Below are 21101 nucleotides of genomic sequence, written 5' to 3' on the forward strand. Positions count from 1 at the left end.
CACTCCATTCACGAAAACCCCCGAAAACCCCCCGTCATACTCCCGATATCAAAACATAACACCATCCCTACCACAAACCCGTTACATAGTCACTACTACATACCCGCGCCGGAGCCTCCCCTCACAATCAATCCCCCAACCCTCCTCGGCGCTCGCCCTACCCTACCTTATACGAATACGAGCGACTCACACATTCAAACCCCACAAAATCCCACACCACACGCGGGCTCCGAAAGAGGACTAAACTCCGCGCATCACTTCTGCCCTGCCCTGCCCTGGCCTCACGGGGGAAAAAAAATCCCCATTGAAATATCAATCGATCATTAGTGAGGGAAGGAGGATTGGAAATTACACAAGGCGGGTGTATGCTATGCTAGTGAGACGATTGAGCCGCGCGAGCATGGGGTTTCACGATGATTGGAATGGAAATGTCTCTCCACCACGCGACCTGGCTGGGTTTTAGGTGTCCCGGTTTATTATCTTGGAGGGTTGGTTTATCGATCTATTGATGGCGATGGCGATGGCGATGGCGATTGTCCGTGTCCGTGTTGATGTTTATGTTTCTCCGGAGAGCGAGGGCGAAGTTCGTGTTTTTTTTTTTCTGGCTGTTTTCCGCTGGTGGTTTTTCCGAGGGCGTTGGATGGATGCAGGTACGGGATTGGAGTCATATGTAATTATTGATTGAAGGTCGCGCGAGCAATTGAATTGTATCTCATTGTCATGAAGGGCGTTCGCCAAGGCTCCAAGATTTGGGTTTGACATTGGGAAGTTGGGAGTTTGAAAAGGTTTTTTTTTCTTCATGTCCGACTCACCACCTCTCCATATCGCGTCCATAGGTCAATACATTGTATCCCAATTCTCCGTCTAAAGCAAAAACAATAAAACTTGTGTGAATCGCAAAAGCTCTCCATCTGCAATTCTCTCCATTCCTACACTCCATCACAATCACACGTCTCTAATCCCACAGCCATACTCTTAAAAAAAAGTATTTTTTTCTCTTTAGATTTTTAAAAACAATCTCTATACTCCATATAAGATTATACAAGGATAAAATAATATTACCTTACATTTTACCTTTAGAAATAAATAAAATTAAAATTAATATAACAGAGATAAAAAGTGTACAAAAATGTCTTCTCTATAAATGTATCTCTTACTCCCCTCAAAAAAATCACCAAAACTGGAGGTTCAAAGTGTCCAGAGCAGTCATTCCTATTCTTCACAGGCGTCCAGGTTATCTCGATATTACCTACATCCGACCCTCGCGTTTCAAAACGGACTGACTGCGTTTCAGGAGGACTTGCCTCGTCTGCAAGAAAGTGAGATTAATGAAGTTCAGAAAGACGCTGCGTCAATGGAAGAAATGAGCAATTAGCGATGTCGTTATCAAAGTCAAAGAGGTCACGTGTCACATCAAATCACACGCACGCAAGATGACAACTTGAAAATATATCTTGAACGTTGAATGGAACTGCAGAACTATGATCGTGTGCTAGACACATTACTAACCCCGACGATGACGCCGCCTGGACCGGGAATATCGTGCTGCCTATAGCTTTCTCCTCTTCGAGGCCGTGGGCGCGACCTCGTCTTCCGGACCGGGCGTCTCGTCCACCTCCAAGCGTCCACTCGACCTCTCTGCGCGGCGCCAGTTCGACACGCTGTGCTGGCAATCTTCGAACATCTGCCTGGCGTCCTCGACCACGCCCTCCTCGCCCGCATTGAACATGACCGCGTTGACAAACATCCGCATTAGCTCCTTCTCGAGCTGTGCGCTGTTGACAATGGCTTTGGGGGGCATGACGTCCGGCGTGAGGGGCAGCTCTACGATACCACCACCGCCGCCGGGACTACCGGTGGGAGTGTCTGTCGCAGCAGCAGCAACGGCCTTGGCACCAGCCGCAATCGCCTTTTGTATGGTCTTGAGGTCGGTGGGACGCTTGATGATGTCGTAGTAGCCTTCCGCATCCTTGGCCTTGACGGCGGTCGAAAAGAGGGAAGCGTATTTGTGAGAGCCAATGTCGTTCATGATGGGGACGCACATCCGCGAGAAATGGCGTGGCGCAACGACAGTCTTGGGCAGATCTGGCAGGACGACCGGAGAACCAGGCTGGTCCTCGGATTCGGGCAGCGATGCTTCTCGAGCATTGCGTTTGCGAGTCCGCGTCTGGGTCGATTGCATGGTCCGGCCGCGACCGCGAGTGGTCATCTGCGTGGGTGTCTCTGCGGCGCTTTCTTCCACGACGTCCATGGACGTTCCCCGTTCGGTTTTCACGCGGGGACCGGTCTGAGAGTCGTTCTCGGCTGCGACCGTTTCGGTGTGTGAGATGACAGACTGGCTACGACTGCGCTCTCGCAACGATCCACCTGCACGTGACGAAGCAATGCTGCCAGGGCGAGCGCGTCGAGATGCTCCCTTTCGAAGACTGCGCCCCGAGCGAGTTTCCGGCTCTGGTTCCGGTTCGGGTTCTGGCTCCTGTTCGGTTTCCTGTTCTGGCTCTTGATCTGGCTCTTGTTCGGCTTCAGGTTCAGCTTTGGGTTCAGGCGCATGGTCGGAGGCTCCTGTTTCCTCAACTTCCGGCTCTTTTTCGACTTCCTTCTCCTTCTCCTTCTCCTTTTCCTTCCCTCTGGTCTTGGCCCTGGATTTGCGCGGGGTTTTCACTTTGGTCGAAGCATCGTTTGGCAGTTCCAGGGGTGCAATGTCATCAATGGGACTTGGTTCAGGCCTGGCCAATGGCGTAGCATTCGGCGGCTTAGCGCCAGCTTTCCATACCGTCTTTGCAGACCGCGGCGTCGAATTGGAGCTCCCAGGGGTGCGTACAGTCGTGGGCGTAGCGAAAGCGCCTCTCGCCGGGTGTAGGGCCGGTTGCAACGGTGGACCTGGAGGATACGGACCCCCTTTATTTGAGGGCGTTTGGCGTGCAACGGGCGTAGAAACCTGGGGGTATTGTGCGATTGGTTGCTGTTGAACTCGTGCGGGATCCTGTGGCGAGACTTGGAAAGGCGGAAGCATAAAACCTCCATGGGGAGGCGGTCCTTGTCCTGGATGTGGGCCTGGAGGCGGATATGGTGGGTGGCCAGAATACGGATGCAGATTCCGCTGCTGCTGGGGTGTGTGCAACCCCGCGGACTCGGGCACAGGTGGATAAGGTCCCGGGGCGCGCTGTTGATTCTGAGAGAAATGCGGAGGCTGGCCGTGCGCGGGTGCTGGCGCGAATGGTGGAACAGCGTTTCCAGGGAACTGTTGATTCGGTTGCGGTGGTTGGAACTGTGCGCCCACAGGTGAAGGAATGGGATGGCCTTGTTGAGCACGTGATGGATGAGATTGGACTGGCGTTTGTGAGCCGTCCGTCGGGGTTTTTCCTTGCGCTGGATGCGCCTGTGGAGGATACGGTGAACGGTGTTGGTGGTGTGGTTGGGTGGTCTGAACGGCAGCATCGTGAGGTAATGATGATGATGGTTGTGGTGGCTGCGGTGTCCGGTTCTGCGATGGGGATGGGAGGGCAATCGGACCTGGTGTTGTTCCGCTTGGAGTGGAGGGTTCCAACTGCTTGACGCGCGACGGAGCTCTTGAGGCCTGCGATGGTCCATTCCGGTCCGTTTGAGGCGGTTGATGGCCGTCTGGAACGTGCGCATTGGACGGCGTCGCGACCCTGCTCGTATCCTGGACCGCGAGCTGGGGTCGCGGACTCGATGGAATTTGTTTCTGGACGAGGACGGGAGACTTCTTGGGGATGCTCGGGCTGCGCGATGCAGACGGCTTCCCATTCGCCCTCTCCACCAGATCTGCATCCCTCTCGCCGCGCTCAATGGACTGCAACTCCCTCTGCAGCCTCTCGTATCGGTCCTCCTCCTCTCTGATCTCCTGGGTGATGGCTGTGCGATAGCGGGCGTAGAGTTTGTTCACGAGCTTGGGGATTAGATGCGCGTGCTGGGCGGCTTCCTGGACGGTCGGCAGGGTGGGACTGGGAGCTTTGCGCTTGCGCGAGTTCTTGGAGTGGCCGGTACCATTTGGGCCATCTGGCTCGGGAGAGCCATCGTGCAGTCGTTCGCTCCGGATCTCGTCCTTGAGGATCTGAAGGTAGAAGTTGCGCAGGGCGTCGGGACTGAGGCGGCCGGCCTGGAAGCGGTTGTCTGCGGTGATGGAAGGGTTGTTCTTCAGCAGATCGGAGATCCGACTGAAGATTTGAGGATTTACGCCATATGCATGGAGGGACTGGAACAGCAGAAGGGACTCAAGGTGTGTGTAGGCGGACAGGCTAGTATTCATCCCCCGGTACCACTGGACGACGGATGGGGCACGCGGGCGACGAGAGGGAGGCTGGATGGGAGCCAGCACGACGGCGGTGGTGAAGAGGTGACGAGGCGACGAGGCGCGAGGGCGACGAAGGTGGGCGGATGATGTCGTTGATGAACGAGATGGAGGAGTGGTGAAGGTGGTGAATTAGTGAGGGATGGGTTGGCGTTGGAAGGAGATGATTATTTGGAATTAGACTAAAGGCGGGCGGAGGAGAGGAATGGAGATGGGGAAGTGATGAGATGAGATGGATTGGGGGATGAGGAGGGAGTTGTTGGTGGTGAAAGGATCTGGGGTGGATGGAAGTTTGATGGAGAGAAGATGGAAGTTTGCGGCGGAGGATGGCAGATGGTGGATGGTCCATGGTGCAGGTACGGAAAGAGGGCAGGGCCAGTTACGCGTGCCTACCACACACGGCCATGTCCTACAAGTACCAACTACTTCTACTTTCAACAACACTCTTAGAACTAGGGAGTACCATATACCACCATCATGATTATTGGTCAACAGTTGGTAAGAGTACTTCGTAGTATGCTTAATGTTATTACTGCTTCGACCTTCTGATCCTGCAGTGTTCCTTCGACCAAGACTTGCTTCGACCTGCAAACAAAGAGCCTACAACTTACAAGTAGATAACAGGTAATAGACAAAGAATTCAACCAATGATGTCGCAGACGGGATACTTCTTGGCGGGACACATGAGCTAATCCGAAAAGGGAATTGTTCAAAACTAGCAGAGAATTCCTCTGATTGGTTCTCCCACGCTCTCCCTCTCCCTACACAAATTCAATCGTACATTAAAACAGTATACAGTTGGAACATACAAGGTGAATCAACGTACATGTACTCCGTACTTATCTATGAGAAAGCTCGTCACCGAATACATCTGATAGATGCTCTGTACGGAGTATTATCTGTGGCTCTTGTGATGTTGGCGCATGCCCCTCCCAAAGCATGCACAACACAATGTACGAGTATGCATGACACAATAGGCAAGGGGCTTGATGGGATTGGATCTATCAGGACGAGTAACTAGGTAACTCTTCCTCAGGAGTTGATAATGCTCTACAGTCTCTAGTTACTGTGTAGATGGGAGGGGTGGTATGAATTGTAGAGTATCTGGTTTCCATCAAGGAACTATACAGATATCTTCTCCTGTCCCTTAATTACTTACTTACTCCTACGAATAACTACTGTGTAATAGTTCATGCTGCATCTCCACCATTTATTATTGATCGGCCGCTACTCATCCAGGCACGGTCAAGTCTCGAGGGTCACCCTCCACGACCATACACAGTAGTAGGAATAACAGTAATAATTCAATACCTCCTTTTTCCCTTCCTTTGTGGCTGTCCCTCCCTTTTCCCTATCCGAATTCATCATCAACTAAGAATTATTGCAACCATCCAACCGACCGATCCGGTCATCTTCTTCCACAGCTACCTACACAGTACATAGGATATCAACCACCTGCCCAACCGCCCGTCCACCTGCCTGACTGCCTAATTCCAACTGCCTGACTGCCTGTAATTGTATCATGCTCCATGCCATCATCATTGCCATGCCACATGGTTGCGCATTTCTCTAAACATTGCGAAACATCCTTGATTTAACATCACACACCCATCCAACCACCATCCATCCATCCACCACCACAAGCATCTTCAAGGCCTTCAACCCAGTCCAGTCATCCCCGAGACCTTGTCCGCTTGCCTCGAATCACTCGGTCTCTCATCTCTTGTCTTTCATCTCCCACTCCCAATCTCCCCCTCTGCCCTCCCTCCCACCCCCGGAGCTCTTCTCGCCCAATCTCCCATCCCTCCCGCATTTGGCTACGTCAAGGGGGTCCATCCGTATATCTCAGGGTCCACCTTTCTTATTAACCTCTGCATATCTTCCTCCGTCCCGTCTCCATCTTCAATCTTCAATCTTCATTTCTTCATTGCTTCGTTTCTTCCATTCCCACCGTCTCCCAGCTTATCTCATCCTCGCTCTGTACACACGCACGCCCGTCCACCCACCTCTCCGCCTCACATTCTCACCGCACACCGCACACCGCCGCAATGGCCGCCCCGCACGACCCTGATGCCGGCTGGAAGCCAAACAACCGCCCTCAATCGTAAGAGCTCCCCCGCCATCCAATCTCCAAGCTCCGACGATAATTATCCCAAATGTCTGACTCTCTCCCTCCAGCACCATCGCGCGAAACTTCATGTCCGAGCTGGATGACCTCTTTAAGATAGACGGGGGCATCGACGACCTGGACAAGAACATCCACCAAAAGTAAGTCACATGCGCGGCTCACGCGTTGTCTCACCCATCACATCACCATCTCCTCAAGCTAACCCGCCATCCCTCCCCCAGGAAGCAGACCGTGTCCGACCACACGCAGCAGCTCGAAGCGCTCGAGGCCCGCCTCAAGGCCACGGAGGAGCGCCTGAAGCAGGTCAAGAACTCCCCACCGCGGAAGGACACGCAGCGACGGAGTCCCCTCCAGGGCACATTCCCGGACCAAGACAAGGCTCGACTGGGCGAGAACAGCTCTCCGACCCCCCGCGAGGTCACATCCGCAATGCCAGGTGCGCTACCAGAGACTCCCACACCTGACAACAGCACTGATAAGTCGTACGTTATGGTAGACCGACCACGCAACCCGGAGGCGGCAGGCAGCAGCGACGAGCGAGCATAGAAACCACCTGTGACACAATACACACATACACATACACATACACAGTCACAGGCACAGGCGCAGACACATCATAGCATCATTCTGTTTGGCGTGCGATACAACAACGACATTTAACGATTTCTGGAGATACCGGGCTACTTCTGGCGAACAACAGCGAACGCAGAGAGCCGTCTTTTTTGAGCATTGGATTGGATTGGATTGGATTGGAATTTGGTTCGGATCGGACTGGACATTCTTTGGAAAAAGGGGTGGGGGGAGGACATCGGACATCCGCATTCGGCGGGGAGCGGGCATTTTTCGAGACAGCAGGACAGGCAGTTATTATCATCTTTTTAATAGGCGGAGGTGGGCGGAGGTACTCTACTCGTACTCGAAGGTGGGAGGGCTTTGTATATCCACTTCTTCCCGGGCCGGCACTATCTAGCCATACGGCACGGCACGGCACGCTGTGTTGAGTTTGACAGCTACAAATGAGGCTATTTGTTAGCATCGCAGCATCGTGAAGACAGAAATACAATTCCTCAACCAACCAACAGCCAACCATACACTACCATCACACAACTAACCAATCCAGCCCGATTCATGCCATCAACAATTGATAAAAACCATCAAAACCCTCTAACACTACACCGTCACCAACTAACAACCCGCCCGCCCGTACCGGATTTCGTAAAGCCAAGAACCCCCGGCGCTTTTTCCCAAAACAGCCACAGCCCTCCTTTCCTCGCTCTCAACCAATCAATTCATGCATCGCAATCAACGTCTCGAACAATGAAAAACGAATAGGATGGAATGTAAAAGAAGGAAACAAGCTTATTCCATGCTATCAAAGGTAGTTAGGGTTAGGGTTGTCTTTGAGCGACTGTGCTGTATCTTGACGTTGGAAGTCCTGGAGGGAGGGTACCTATGGTGTACGGATATATAAATTAGCCAACGCGACGAAACTGGATCAGTTCTTGGTTTCCTTTCTTTTTGGTATGCTTGGGATATGATGTTTGACATTGGAAAGGATGGCAGAAAAGGTAGGGTTGTATTGATTCTACCATTTAAGTTCTCATTCTTTTACCATTCACAGACATAGAGAAATGGTAGTTTCATGAAAAGCGGCCGTCCGATCCAACTGGACAATCCACGTCACAGTGAGTGCACCATAGTACAAGATATTCAAAGATGGTATTCATTTTTCATCGAGACTCGTATATACACAAACATTCCACCATCTCTCTTTTCAGTCCGGTCGGACGAGAACACAATATACATACACATACACATACACCCCCATCAACAAACCCCCAAACCAAACAACCCCCAGCAAAAAAAAGTCGAAGAAAAAGATAATAGTACACACCCGTCCCTCACTCACCTACTACTCCACACCATAAAGCCAATACCTCGCCACATACCCCACCGTCACCACCCCTCCCTCCTCCCCCTCTCCCACACCCTCACACGTCTTCGGCGCAACCCCGCCCTCAGTACTCACGCGGTAAATCTGCCTCACGCCCGTCTGGCTCCCCGCGACGTCGGCCTCGAGACGCAGCCAGGGGACGTTGGCGCCCGAGGCGTCAGGCGCGGGCATGTCTTCTGCTTTCTTGGCGAGGGTGTTGCCGCCGAGGGCGGGGATGAAGAAGTCGGGTGTGAGGGAGGAAGTGAAGAAGTGGACGCCTATCATGCGGGGAGCATCTGGGTTCTCCTGCCGGGGACGTCGGGGGCGGGTGCTGGTGTTTGATGATGGGGAGGAGCAGGAGGCGTCGTAGAGGGTTGCGATGGCGCCGAAGGGGGTGGGGGTTGCGGTTGGGGAGGAGCAGGTGTAGTTTTGGGTGCCGCGGCCCTCGGCGACCATGAGGAGTTTTAGGGAGGTGTCGATGGTGCTTGGGGGTGTGAGGGTGTTTGCTGGGGGCGTCTGCGTGGTGAGGTCGCAGGTTGTGTTGTCGGCCTGGCGGTGGGCGAGACGGGAGCGTTGATGGACGGGGGCGTGTGGGTGCGCGGCCGTGAGGGTCACGGCGGCGATGAAGCTCGTTAGGAGGGTGAGTTTGAAGTGCATTGTGGTTTTGTTTGTGTTCTTCTTTCTGGGTTGAGGCTCGTCTTTGGGTTGAATTCACCAGATGTCGTATAGGCCGGAAATGTGGTATAAAAGTGGTAAGCAAATAATATGTACGAAGAGCTACCGGAGCCCAGAAAGAATTGAAGCTGAGGAAAAGAAAGAATGCGTAAGGATGGCTCCTTATTCTTATAGCGATGAAGAGCTATGTGGAATGAAAGTGAGTATCGTGGTGGTCAATTGGGCCTGATATATATATTCATATTTCCTCATCCCCAGGCTGTTGGTAGTACACGGACTTACGACCAGTACTAGCGACGGTTTCGACCGATATTGCTGGTCAGTTCTGAATTGTTCCGTCCCGGCTGGGGTACTCTGGAAGGATCCATAGTCAAACACAGATCATGACTATTTGTTTCTCATTCACCTCCTGGTGTGGTTCTGTCCGTCTGGCGGGAGCGTGACTGTGAGCACGGCGGACGCAGCTAGGGGCCGTGTTCCCGGCCCAGTTACTGTACGATTAGTAGACTAGCAGTGATGATCCAGTGTTGGTAGTTGAGAAACGGCATACTGCTCTGGAAAGGATGTGAGCGGGATCTTCGAAACGTTGGATAATTGCCCGACCATGTCAGGTCCAAAGGCAAGCGAAGCAGGACGGGGATTGCACAGACGCTGTTCCCCCCAGATACCCATTCACTGGTATCCTTGACAGCTCCAATGTGCCGTGTTCCTGTTCCAAAGAATGTACAGATAACGTGCCGAGATGTTCAAGCTTCCCGTAGTGATGTTTTAGCTCGCGTAGCACTGAAACGGTACCTGCAGATTCCGGTGCGCAACATGAAACGCGGAAGATCCAGCGAATGGGAAGGGTGCGGGGGGCAACGAGGAAACGTTCACCACTCACGACGAAACAACCGCATCTCGCTCTGCAGGTCTCGTAAAGAGAAAAGATCTTCACGGATATCCAAGATTTGTCGGAGTTGATGGGCCGCGAACGTACGCGATCTCGTACCTGACCTTGCGTTCAGCCCGTTTCGACTTAGACATGCAGATGTCGCAAACACTATTGAAACGCTGGAACGGGCTGGACAATGATCTGGCTGATATAAGGTCATTCTTGCATACAATCTGTTCCACTACTTGGAAACCATGGATTGCTGCAATGGCTGATGGAGGACAAGCCTACTCTGGAGAGTAATTTTCTCGAGTCACCAATTCTCTTCCTCGTTGATCTGAATAGAACTTAATATTCAGCGAAGAACTCACGGTATGATGACAAAGAGTAAAATGATTCAAGCTGGTAAGTATCTACATAGTAGATAGCCTGGGCTGATCGGTTGCTGTTCAGACCCATGCTATTAAACGGATCAACGAAACAACCAAATTCTCCACCATTGGACTTCTTGCATTTTGGGCGCCCACCTACTCTACGGAATGAGTCTCCGGTGCTAGAAAATATGCTCCGTGTATGTTTATCTATCTGCTTTCGCTCTGTGTCGCACGTCATAGGACATACGTGAATGCACATTTACGTGGATAGCTCTAGCAACTCCCACTTGGAGCTTTAATGACAGACATCGTAGAATAGACATGATTATGAATTGCACATTGCATCTCTTCTGTAAATAATCTCCGCAAGTCGTCGCAATGGTTCGTAGCCCAGTAGAAGCATCAACGTCATCTCACGGAGCTGTCCTCACAAAGTCCGAGACCAAGCTCATCCCAGGCTACCACACACCTACACCTCAACACCCAACATGACGACAACCAACACACCCCTGAGCTCTGAAAAAGTAAAGACGCGCATCCTCATAATCTCAGACACCCACACTGCATCGCTCTTCCCCTCAGACACCCACGATGTCCCCTTCCGAGAGCCTCTACCCAAGGCAGACGTGCTCCTCCACTGCGGGGACATGACCATGATAGGACATCTATGGGAGTACGAGCGGACGCTAGAATTACTGTCGTCCATCGACGCAGAGCTCAAGCTCGTCATCGCGGGCAACCACGACATCAGCCTGGACGAAGTGTACTACCAGAGAAAAGGGCAGTACATGCAGATGTTGAAGGAAGCTGATGATTCCATCCCCGCGCGCGCCAGGGAACTGATGACGGGTGCGCGTGCGAGGGAAGCCGGGATAAGGTATCTTGACGAAGGGACTCATGAATTTGTGCTGAAGAACGGCGCGAAACTGAGAGTATGTTGTCTTTTCACGACTGTAGTTATCTGATGATTGATGGATTGATCATATAAACGGAGAGTATACATGATGAGGCTAACACGATTCCCATAGGTCTACGCCTCACCATACCAACCAGAGTTCTGCGACTTTGCATTCCCGTACTTCCGGAATGAGGACCGCTACAACCCCCTCCACAAGAGCACCCCCAACTCCACCCACATCGCCGTCAACCCCGTGCCTGACTTCCCCGCCATCGATGTGATGATGACGCACGGCCCGCCCATGGGGATCCGAGATATGACGTCCCGGAATGAGGTCGTCGGTTGCGAGCATCTGCTCCGCGCGGCGCGCAGGTGCAAACCGCGGTTGCATTGCTTCGGGCACATTCACGAGGGGTGGGGTGCAGAGAGGGTGCGGTGGGCAGAGGGAGAGGGGATTGACGCGAAGTGGGAGGATCACGTGGAGGGTAGTGAATTGATCGAGTTTGAAGGGGAGCGGCTGCGACAGGATCGGGCAGCGGTGGTAGATGTCAGTGGATCTGGCGGGGACGAGTTGGCGTTCGGTCGCGAGACGCTGATGGTGAATGCGAGCATCATGACATTGAGGTATCAACCCCAGCAGGCACCATTTCTTGTGGACTTGGACCTAGAAAAGGCTTGATGGAATCATTCGTATCCGTGAATAGGATATGGATCGCTTAGAGTATTTACAAATGAAGGAGAAGAGAACAGGACACCGGGTATAATGCAATCTGCGCCCATCGAAACAAACGTGATGGGATCGTAGTACTTCAATCCAGTCGTGCGTAGCCAGAGCCCTGCACGTCGCGACCCTTGGACCCGACGAAACTCTCCCGCTCGAGCGCCATCATCTTCTTCGCCTTGTTCTTCCTCCGGCGTCTCAGCGGCCTCTTGAGCCTCGCGATCGCCCGCACCACCTGCCAGGTGTGGCTATTGCGCTTCTGCGGCTTGTCCCTGCCGAGCTTATGGTCCTCGACGAATGTATCGAAGGTGAGGTCTCGATTGCAGGATTTCGTCTTGCCGTCTGTGGGGTCGATCTCGTTGCGGAGATGCGTGCTGCGGAATCTGTCTCTATCCATGTCGATTTATGTATGAGTACCTGGGACTATCAGTATATTATGCCCACCCTGCGTGGGCTCGTGTGACCATCGACGAAACGTACCTGTAAGACCCTGCGAAACAACGGCTGTCCTCGCGAAACGAAGGACGGTGGTGCTGGGAAGTTCCTTGCTTGCGACGATTGGAAAGAATGGCTTTGCTCCAAGAAAAGCAGGGTACGCGCAGGGTAGGGTTGGTTCCAAGGTGGAGACCCGAAAGCGATGAGTGGGAGCTATCTTGAAAGCGAGGGGGTATGCGTCATATATTAATTCCACGGTCGCTTGTTTGCGGTAGCAGTTGTAGTAGTCTAGATCTATGCGCCTCGCTCGTCGCCTGAAGGATGGATGTGCTGTTGCGAAGATGTACGGGTTGGGTTGTTAGTCAATGGGCCTGGAGTTAGCTGGCAATGGGCAGGTATATATTGGATTGGCTCCAGGCGATTAATGCCTGGGGGAGGAAGCCATGATGGGAAATCAGCCGGGGGCTGCGTGGGGGCTTGCGATTTCCCAGATTTTCCCAGCTGCATGGATGATGATGGATGTGGACGTTGGAAGGGAATGTTAACTTGAGGTGGTTGGACGGGACGATGGAAGAGGAGCCAATACAGGAAACCGGTGAATTGCCATCGCATCGCGCCTTGCAAAGGAGCACGCTAGGCTAGAAATGGTTAAACTCCCACTATCAGACGTCAAGCCCATCCTCAGCAGAACATTGTCATTGATCAATCAGTCTGTGAATCAATCAATTTCGCCGTGTCAGCATACTATTGGCACCGAACTGGTGCATGCATGTAAAAGATCTATTCTTAATTGCAGGTATAGAAAGGCAAAGGCCTGGTACCGTTCAACCCCAAATCCAGGTATTCAATCACCCATCTCGTCTCTCTTCCGTGAGTCTGGGGGAAGAGGACAATATGCAATTGTGACTGTTAGTCCATCAGACAGACGAGAACCTCGGGATATTCTCCCAGACAGGCGAGCTCAAGACATTCTCCCAGACGGACGAGCTCAAGGCATCCTTGCTGCCAACCACTACTCGTTCAGCATGTGCTCTACGAACTCAAGTGAATTCGTGCACAACACTCACTCCGCCGACGGAGCACGCGGTAGAGACTCGCGTTGACCACCTGGAGACTTCCTGGTCTTCAACATGGGCATGCTCACCACTCTGCTGACGCGACGGAGCATTTTTATCGGGGACGAAGCTCCCGTCTCCCTCAGACCATCAGACTCCCTACCCTTCGCAAGATCGGAGGGCTGTGCATTATCTGCTCCTCGGAATGCCTCTCCCTTGCCCGAGGCGTGGGGAGCTAGGAAGGAGTCGAATGTGATATTAGGACGAGCTCGAAATGAAGTACTAATTGGAGTCACCGGGCAGGACGATTGCAGTCGTCCTCCGAACTCTGCATGGTCACAGGTATAGGCATTCCCTATCGGCAGCGAAAAGTAGTCAACCGAACCAGCCGCACGATAGTGACCGTCCCTCGCAGTATTCCCCTCCCTGGGCGTCTCCACGGAAGGAGTCATAGGCGTCGACACAGTCTGCACCGTCGTTGCGCTCGCGCTTCGTCGACTCTCCAAAGACTTCAAGTCCTGATTCAGGTTAGCAATGTACAGACTGGCAGACCTCCCCAGCAACGCCTTGCGCAAGCCACTGAACCAACGAACCTTGCTCCTGTTCATCTCATGGACATATCGCTTTGCCGCCTGGATATCTCGCTCGCGCTCCTCCAGCAGCCGCTTGCAGTCTTCGTGAAAGCGAGGCACGAGGCCCTTGCGGGATTCCTGGAGCCTGAGCAGATCCTCTGGGGTCCACGAGGGGTGGTTGTGGTTCCTCTTGCCCTTGGCTAGGTCTTCCTTGTCTTGGGTAGACAGTGCGTGGCTGTAGTATCGCGGCTTCATTGCGCGCTTCTGCTTCGCGGGAGCTTTCGCTGTACGTCCCGTCGGTCCCACAGTGAAGCCTTGCGCACTGCCATGTTCGGTCGGGGTCGTGCTCGCTGGGTGTTCCGGCGTCGTGTTGCTGCTACTGCCATTAGCCGGGTGATAGAGGATGATTGGTGTGAGTTGCCCTTGCAGTATTGAGCTGCCGTCTGACGACCATGCATGGAGATGGTCATCGTCGTTGAAATGAGTAGACATCGTATCCGTGCGATTTAAGCATAAAGGGATACTGAGGAGCCGCAAGTCTTTTGATTGAAGAGGTGAAACGAAAACGAAGTGAAGGTTTGGATGTGTTTTGTTGTTGGGTCGACGGTAAAGGACTTCTGTTGTTTGTTGTTCCGCCGATTAGCAAATAGTCTGCTTCACTTACAGACGATGCCAGGTAATCTATCATTCATCGTAGTGGAGGGACTATTTCATATAGCCCGTTGCTCATTGTGAAGCGATGGAGGTGTTCATTGCATTGTATAGAAAGGTCTACTATGCACAATGCGGCCTTCTCGATTTTGAAGAATTAGCAGGTTGCTGAGGTACAGTATTACTTTCGTCTCGTTGAGATTATAACGCCTCAAAACTGGCACTTGATGGTTTGCTATTTGAGAAAGTATTCAAGCCGTGCCATACCGTGACTTCACTACGAACATCTGCCGTAGCAGACCCAAAAGACTTCACTGCGTATCTAGAAGCTTCAGAGATGTACATCAGACTCTATTAAAAGCACATCATTGTTCATCAGAAATGGACCAAGATTAAAAATAAAATAAAATACATTAACAATCAACCAGAATCGTCATCCCAGCTAAATCTACTCTGACAAGGCGTGACAGCTGCCGTCATTAGCGCAACTGGCTTGCGTTTCTCGTCCCCAGTCTCATAATACACTGGTGGTTTACGGTGGGAGTGGGGGCCGTACGCATCTCGATATGCCTTCACATGTTGCACCATATCCACGACACCATCGTGCCCCCGATCGAGCAGGTCGTGGATGATGCGTGGCCTACCGTAGTCGTCCGAGGGGTCACACGAACGCTCAGAATATGCATCATTGCAGTTCGAGACATACCCCGAGTCTCTATGATCCTGGGAGCTTTGCATGAGCATTTCAACGGTGGACCCAGCTAGACTGCGGTCGCGTGAATTCAAAACACGTTCCTGCGGTACTTCTCTTTCATCACAAGACCCATCAGTAAAGTCAAATGAAGTACTCAGAGCCTTCCTCGTCGCATACGCCACCTGCGAACCACTCACCCGTTGGTCCTGTGTGCGTTGGAGCCTAGTGCTGGATTTTGTGTCAATTGTGCTGTGTGTAGATCGACGCGGGATGGATGGAGTAGTTGAGCAGGAGGAGCGACTGGGAACGGACAGATTGACGTCTAGGCTCGCTGTACCAGAGCTTCGGTACAGTTCCGATACCTTGTGTCGGTGTTGGGCATGTTTATGTTCGTCGGCAGGAAGGCCGTTTGTTGACGACAGAAAGCTGCCTTCTGGAGGGACGACTGTACCGCGGGATGACATGGCGGAGTTACTGTGGTGCATGTGGGTTTTCAATGTCGGTTCCAATGGAATATACTTATCGCCGGCAGTGTTATGTTCATGAATGTACCAGGTGGGTGAACAATGTGGGTTTCTCAATCGGCTTTTTTTGGGGGCGTTGTACATCATTAATTTCTTTGTGGAGCATGTGCCAGGATCAGATGGACTATCGCCACAGGTGAATACCCATACGCCTCAAAACATAGTCAAGTTGTCACATCAATTTATGGACAGCCTGTAGCGAGGGAAAAGCTCAAACATGATCATCCTCCATCATAGCACGGGCAATTATCTTCGCCTCCTCGCAATCTTCGTCCACGTAGAACTTCAGGCCATACGTTTGCATGAAGTTTACCGCTGTGCCAAAGTTACGCTCTATCCAGTCGAGCTCCTTCTCGGAGAAATTGTAATCCACTTGATGGCCTTCGAAGGAGCTGAATTCGTCGACGTCTTCGTCGTCCTCTTCGTCCTCGTCGTCCTCGCCCTCACCATCCATGAGTCTGGTGGCACGTAGCAATTCTCGGCCTACTGCACGGTCCTCGTCCTTGTAAATGCTGAGACCATGTTGGATGAGGAGGTGGTATTCGTCGCCCCAGTTCCTTTTCAAATAGTCTTTCTCATCTGATGTAAGGGGTGGGACCTCATCGCTCACTGTCGTACTGGTCGGGGCCGTACTCTCTGGGGCATCGTTTACCAAACTCTTCCTAGCCAAGAAGCCCAGCCATCTGCGCTGTTCACTCACATCCCATTGAACACCAAGCATATACATATGGCCTTTCTGCATGGAACTTGCTCCCAGCCGCGGCCCTACAGGATGGCCCCTCACTTTGAGTCGAAGCCATTTCTCCCCGGGCCGGAGATACCCCACTTGTCTACCCCTCTCATCTGCAATTGTGCCGTTCGACTTCCCTTGCCCTGAGCGAACTGACAATGTGTACCCATCTCTTTGGCACATCGGTATCCCGATGATGTTGCAGACAACGTTAGGGGCGTGCAAGACTTGCTGGAGGTGGATAGACCCATAGTTCGATACGCCCGAACGATTAGGCGAGCGCTTAGTAGGGATCTCAACGGTGCCGACACCCAAAACGTTCACGTCGGTGGAAGAGCCGGCAAAATATTAGCTCGTCAATTTCGTGGAGAAGGGTGTATATGTTTTGAACCATCCGCGGTCTTTTGCAACGCTACTGGAATGTCAGTAACCCTTCACGTCGTCGCCTCCACTCTCTAGTCTCCACCTACTGGACGTTGGCGGAGGAAACAAACACCCAATCGGGGCATAGAGGGGCGTCAACGCTCGTAGCTAGAGACATTGTTGCTTCGTGGCCGGCGAACGCGAGAAGGATTCTCTAATGGTACTAGTAGTGTAGACTTCGATATTAGCTGTGACTATGGATTGGCCATCTTATCTCAATCTCTCGAATGGTATGGAGCTGAGCAACTGCGCACGAGCCACCTGCATCATCCCTGACGATTAGGTAATCAATTGCCGAAGTGAGCAATGAGACGGTTGGATTATCTACATTAGGAGCACCGGTTCCATGATGCTCACCTACGCTTCAGCGACTAGACCCTCTTCATAGTCTAGATTACACTATCGTGCTCGATCTGGTCTGCTAGTGCCCGTTTCTTGATCTTAGCAGGTCTTAACAGATCTTAGATACGCCAATGAACGGCTTGCGATCTCCTCACTCCCGCCCTACGAGAATCTCCTCGAGAATCTACAATTCCTCGACTTTGCACATACAAATCTATGGAATAGGCTAGTGAATTCGAATTTCCACCGGCGTGGTCTCCGGGACCTCTCCGCTCCCCATACCCCGCTTACCTCGGAGTCGCGATCGCCTGAACGCTTCTCGCTCACCGTCCTCTTCAATCCACACGCATCCAAACTATCGATCATACTGTTCCTGGGCAATAATGAGTCGGTGGGATAGTATGGAAAGTCAGTCTCCCGTATCTCTGGCAGCCAGAGGTGCGGCGCAGTCTGCGATTCCCATTCGGAAGCGTTCAAGCACGGATGCATGGGCCTATGCGGGACATACACAGTCTTGGTAGCATTCGCATGGAGCTTGGGATACACGGAGGTCGTATGCGTACATTCTTCGTTCGTCGTGTTGGATCTATCGTCATTTGTTGGCGATCTCTGCGAGGGCGCCAGTGGACATGGTCGAGAGATCCGTGTGCGCAATGGCATGTGCTTTTTCATAACCTTCAACATGGCAGGACCGTTCAACTCGAGGGATGTATTGACGCTTATAATATGTTAGCTTACAATTTTCTAAGCCGTAGAGATGTGGCAAAGTTGTCCTCAACGTGACAAGGGATTTCCCTTCGATGCAAGAATAGGTAGTTCTTTCATGGATAGAACAATAACAATGCACACATTTATGAGGCCAATATCATTTCTGGCCCTTGATATGAGATGATGAAGTTCAGAATGCATTTATCAATGGAATCAGAAAAACACTAGTGGGCCGTGACACCTTGGTTGCAATGCTGGCCTTGTTGCATGATTGGCCTAGGCGCACGACTTAGATACATAAAGAACACATCCTCGACAAAGCGACGTGAAAAGCCCCTAAACTCATTGAATCACTCCCCGCCCTATCCTATCTCAGTACGCGACTTTGTGTTTCCTTGCCTTCATCTTGCAACAAAAGCTACTCAGTCCACGGAAAACTTTGCAACCTATACAATTGGATCTTGCCGGGTTTGTTCGTAATTTAACGGTATTCAATAGCTGTTGGCAGTTTTGTTAAGGAATTTCCCCACATAATCGGCGACGAGCCGAATATCAGCGTCCATGGCTGTGAACAGTAGCCTTTTATCCACTGGCCATCGGGTATATCCAGGATCAATATACGCAGGCATCCAAGACATGAACTCCCAATCAATGATCACTATGTCTGGATCTTCCAGATCATTTGGATTATTGATCAGGAGCACATCCTCTTCTTTCAGACCAAAATGGGTTAAAACAGGATTCGTTCCGTGTGCATTGCTCATATCCTCCTTGAAACGCTCGAGCGCTATCCTCTCAGTTGGAAGAAAATCTTCTTCCTGCTGAAGTGCACACATTTTGAGGGATCTCTCAAATATCGCATTGACGAAGTCCTCGTGTCTTTTGAACGGCCCCACCATAGTACTAGGGATAGAGCAGCGCGAAATTACATGTGTCCATGGATGCCAGGGCTGGCCGTAGATTCGACCATAGTAGGGCTCTGCAGGTGGAGGTACCGAACGAAGGAGCCGTAACTGCTTATCAAGCTTCTTCGAAATGTTATCTCTCTTTCTCTGGGTGTAAGTATCCCAGCTGCGTTTACGGGTAAAACGCGTTTCACCCGGGGAATACGTGTTTAACGGCGTTCCGTCGATGTATTCCATGATCAGAACATGGTAGATGGGCAGCGAATTACGGTTCGGAAACTTTCTTGGAAAACTGTGGAGATAATTATAGGGGTCGAGGCCTTGGCTGCAGTATGCGGCGTAAATCTTTGGCACTCTCACCTGCGAATGCTTCTGGAGAAACAAAAGATTCTCTGCTTCCTGCAGGACGAAAGGGTATTCACAAATTTTGACGACGAAAACACCATCTATCCTGTACACGGGCTTGAGGCCGCCTGTTCTACGGGCTAGATCATCTTTCGTGTTCCGGGCTCCTTCAATCTCTGTAATGGTCGGCAAGGGACGAGGAAGCTCGCTCTCGGGGGCGTAGTACGGAATATTCATGGTAGTCCATTCTTCCAATTTACTTATGTCCATCTTGCCTTCCGCCTCATCCAGACGCCTCCAAGCCTCGCGGCGATCAGTCGTTCCGTAGAACTTGAGTAACGTTTCTTGCTTGTTTACGGTGTTCATGGTGTTGTTCGAATGAAAACCTAGGTTTTCTAAGTATATAATCGGCGGAGTCGCTGCGTGTATATATAATAAGGCGTTTGATTTTTATAGGTAGGATATATAGTCAACAACCGGAGTAGAGTTTGACGAAGATCTGTTCAGGAAGTTGTCATGACTTGGTTATATACTTGCTCTTACTTGATCCAAGCGCCACTGGATGGATCGTAGCGGCATTGGATGGATCGTAGCGGCATTGGATGGATAGCAGCGGCACTGGACGGTCTTCTGTTGTCTCCTTCGCCTGCAATGGAGTGACGCAGGCGCGCGCGAATTTTTTCGACTGCTTTTTCTCATCGTCTGCTAAATGTTGGAGTAACGGAACGCGTAGCGGCATCATTTTCCGTTTGAAGCTACTCCAATCGTAGGTTCCAATTCTAGAACGTCTTTGTGGTGCAATTCGCTTGTCTCGGGGTTGGCAGAGAGCTCCGGGGACGAACAAGATCGTGACCCATAAACACTGGTACACTGATGGCGGCGGGAATATCACGTTGTATCCGTGTATATATAGGAACGGGTTGCAAACAACAAAGAGTACGCCGGAACACCGAATGTCGGAAGAAAAAGGGAATTCATTGATCTATAGAACTAAAGGCGCAACTTCCACTCCTGCTTGAACGCATTGATGCTGGCTAGCGTAGTACCACCAAGTGGCGTCTAGAAGCGAACACCGCTCGTTGTAAAGAGAAATAAAGAAACAAAGGAAAATGAACGAGCCTGCAGTCGCGTGGCTCATGAAAGGGGATGGATCCGATGTAGGAATGGAGTAGAAGCTCTGTGATGAAGGATTCATTCAGATTCTACTCCTTCCAGAGAGAAGACACGAAGAGGGAGATGAGAAAAGAAAGTCCGTGTTCTTTGTACCCAGCTCAAGGCGATCCTGCAAGCCGGTGCGGTCAACATCGTGATCAGACTCCACAACCAAAGAACCCATTGTCTCGTCCTCCGTCTTGTCCTTCGTCGCCTCCATCTCGTCCTCTGTGTCGTCTTCCGTGTCGTACGTCGTCTCGGACTCTACCTCGTCCTCCGTATCTTCATGCTTCGCCTCGTTCGTTTCAACATCTTTATCGCTCTTGAGGGCCTTCCGCACGGCCCTGTACCATTTGTGAAAGCGCCGATCAGGGTCGTCACTGATTGGCGCGATAGTGCTCTCAATAAGCTCTTCGGCACGGGGAACGGCCGCCTGGCGCAGGTATCCCTCACTATTGTACATGTGGAGGGGGGTCAACACATTGACTTTTCGTGGCGTGATTGAGTCAGCGTCCAGATAGAACATCCAACAATTGCAACGCCGTAGTGGCCCTCCTTCTTGGGTTTTTTCTCCCTCTTGGGTGTCTTCTTGAGTGTCTTCTCCCTCTTGAGTGTCTTCTCCCTCTTGAGTGTCTTCTCCCTCTTGAGTG

At 51.8% G+C, this 21101-nt stretch overlaps 10 protein-coding genes across 10 annotated transcripts; 2 read left to right on the forward strand and 8 right to left on the reverse strand.

The window, feature by feature from the left end:
- Positions 1 to 1452: 1452 nt before the first annotated feature.
- On the reverse strand, positions 1453 to 4625 carry BU24DRAFT_419899 (uncharacterized protein). The gene has a single exon (XM_033527329.1). The coding sequence runs from the start codon at positions 4268 to 4270 to the stop codon at positions 1550 to 1552; it is 2721 nt and encodes a 906-aa protein (XP_033385183.1). The 5' UTR covers positions 4271 to 4625; the 3' UTR covers positions 1453 to 1549.
- Positions 4626 to 6266: 1641 nt separating this feature from the next.
- BU24DRAFT_419900 (uncharacterized protein) lies at positions 6267 to 7272 on the forward strand. Its single transcript, XM_033527330.1, has 3 exons — positions 6267 to 6416; positions 6491 to 6580; positions 6662 to 7272. Exons 1-3 carry the CDS (start codon positions 6361 to 6363, stop codon positions 6984 to 6986), a joined length of 471 nt encoding a protein of 156 aa, XP_033385184.1. The 5' UTR covers positions 6267 to 6360; the 3' UTR covers positions 6987 to 7272.
- Positions 7273 to 7812: 540 nt separating this feature from the next.
- On the reverse strand, positions 7813 to 9030 carry BU24DRAFT_459966 (uncharacterized protein; the record flags this gene model as incomplete). The annotated part of the gene is made up of 2 exons (XM_033531779.1): positions 7813 to 7890; positions 8470 to 9030. 2 exons carry the CDS (start codon positions 9028 to 9030, stop codon positions 7813 to 7815), a joined length of 639 nt encoding a protein of 212 aa, XP_033385185.1.
- Positions 9031 to 10452: 1422 nt separating this feature from the next.
- On the forward strand, positions 10453 to 12305 carry BU24DRAFT_419901 (ser/Thr protein phosphatase family protein). Its single transcript, XM_033527331.1, has 2 exons — positions 10453 to 11228; positions 11325 to 12305. The coding sequence occupies exons 1-2, from the start codon at positions 10785 to 10787 to the stop codon at positions 11871 to 11873; spliced, it is 993 nt and encodes a 330-aa protein (XP_033385186.1). The 5' UTR covers positions 10453 to 10784; the 3' UTR covers positions 11874 to 12305.
- An 860-nt stretch (positions 12306 to 13165) lies between these two features.
- BU24DRAFT_419904 (uncharacterized protein) lies at positions 13166 to 14932 on the reverse strand. Its single transcript, XM_033527332.1, has one exon. It carries the CDS (start codon positions 14467 to 14469, stop codon positions 13414 to 13416), a length of 1056 nt encoding a protein of 351 aa, XP_033385187.1. The 5' UTR covers positions 14470 to 14932; the 3' UTR covers positions 13166 to 13413.
- Positions 14933 to 15048: 116 nt separating this feature from the next.
- BU24DRAFT_477809 (uncharacterized protein) lies at positions 15049 to 16021 on the reverse strand (the record flags this gene model as incomplete). The annotated part of the gene is made up of 1 exon (XM_033533010.1): positions 15049 to 16021. Exon 1 carries the CDS (start codon positions 15931 to 15933, stop codon positions 15049 to 15051), a length of 885 nt encoding a protein of 294 aa, XP_033385188.1. The 5' UTR covers positions 15934 to 16021.
- Positions 16022 to 16057: 36 nt separating this feature from the next.
- On the reverse strand, positions 16058 to 17117 carry BU24DRAFT_431801 (uncharacterized protein; the record flags this gene model as incomplete). The annotated part of the gene is made up of 2 exons (XM_033529890.1): positions 16058 to 16858; positions 17052 to 17117. The coding sequence occupies 2 exons, from the start codon at positions 17115 to 17117 to the stop codon at positions 16058 to 16060; spliced, it is 867 nt and encodes a 288-aa protein (XP_033385189.1).
- A 227-nt stretch (positions 17118 to 17344) lies between these two features.
- BU24DRAFT_419906 (uncharacterized protein) lies at positions 17345 to 18216 on the reverse strand. Its single transcript, XM_033527333.1, has 2 exons — positions 17465 to 18216; positions 17345 to 17415 (listed from the first exon to the last, which is right to left on the reverse strand). The coding sequence occupies exon 1, from the start codon at positions 18023 to 18025 to the stop codon at positions 17504 to 17506; it is 522 nt and encodes a 173-aa protein (XP_033385190.1). The 5' UTR covers positions 18026 to 18216; the 3' UTR covers positions 17345 to 17415; positions 17465 to 17503.
- A 324-nt stretch (positions 18217 to 18540) lies between these two features.
- BU24DRAFT_448658 (uncharacterized protein) lies at positions 18541 to 20038 on the reverse strand (the record flags this gene model as incomplete). The annotated part of the gene is made up of 2 exons (XM_033530906.1): positions 18541 to 19718; positions 19843 to 20038. 2 exons carry the CDS (start codon positions 20036 to 20038, stop codon positions 18541 to 18543), a joined length of 1374 nt encoding a protein of 457 aa, XP_033385191.1.
- A 456-nt stretch (positions 20039 to 20494) lies between these two features.
- BU24DRAFT_490137 (uncharacterized protein) lies at positions 20495 to 21002 on the reverse strand (the record flags this gene model as incomplete). The annotated part of the gene is made up of 1 exon (XM_033533690.1): positions 20495 to 21002. The coding sequence occupies exon 1, from the start codon at positions 20975 to 20977 to the stop codon at positions 20495 to 20497; it is 483 nt and encodes a 160-aa protein (XP_033385192.1). The 5' UTR covers positions 20978 to 21002.
- Positions 21003 to 21101: the final 99 nt, after the last annotated feature.

The sequence above is a fragment of the Aaosphaeria arxii genome (genome assembly GCF_010015735.1).
Source record: "Aaosphaeria arxii CBS 175.79 unplaced genomic scaffold BU24scaffold_3, whole genome shotgun sequence".
Taxonomy (NCBI): Eukaryota; Fungi; Ascomycota; class Dothideomycetes; order Pleosporales; genus Aaosphaeria; species Aaosphaeria arxii.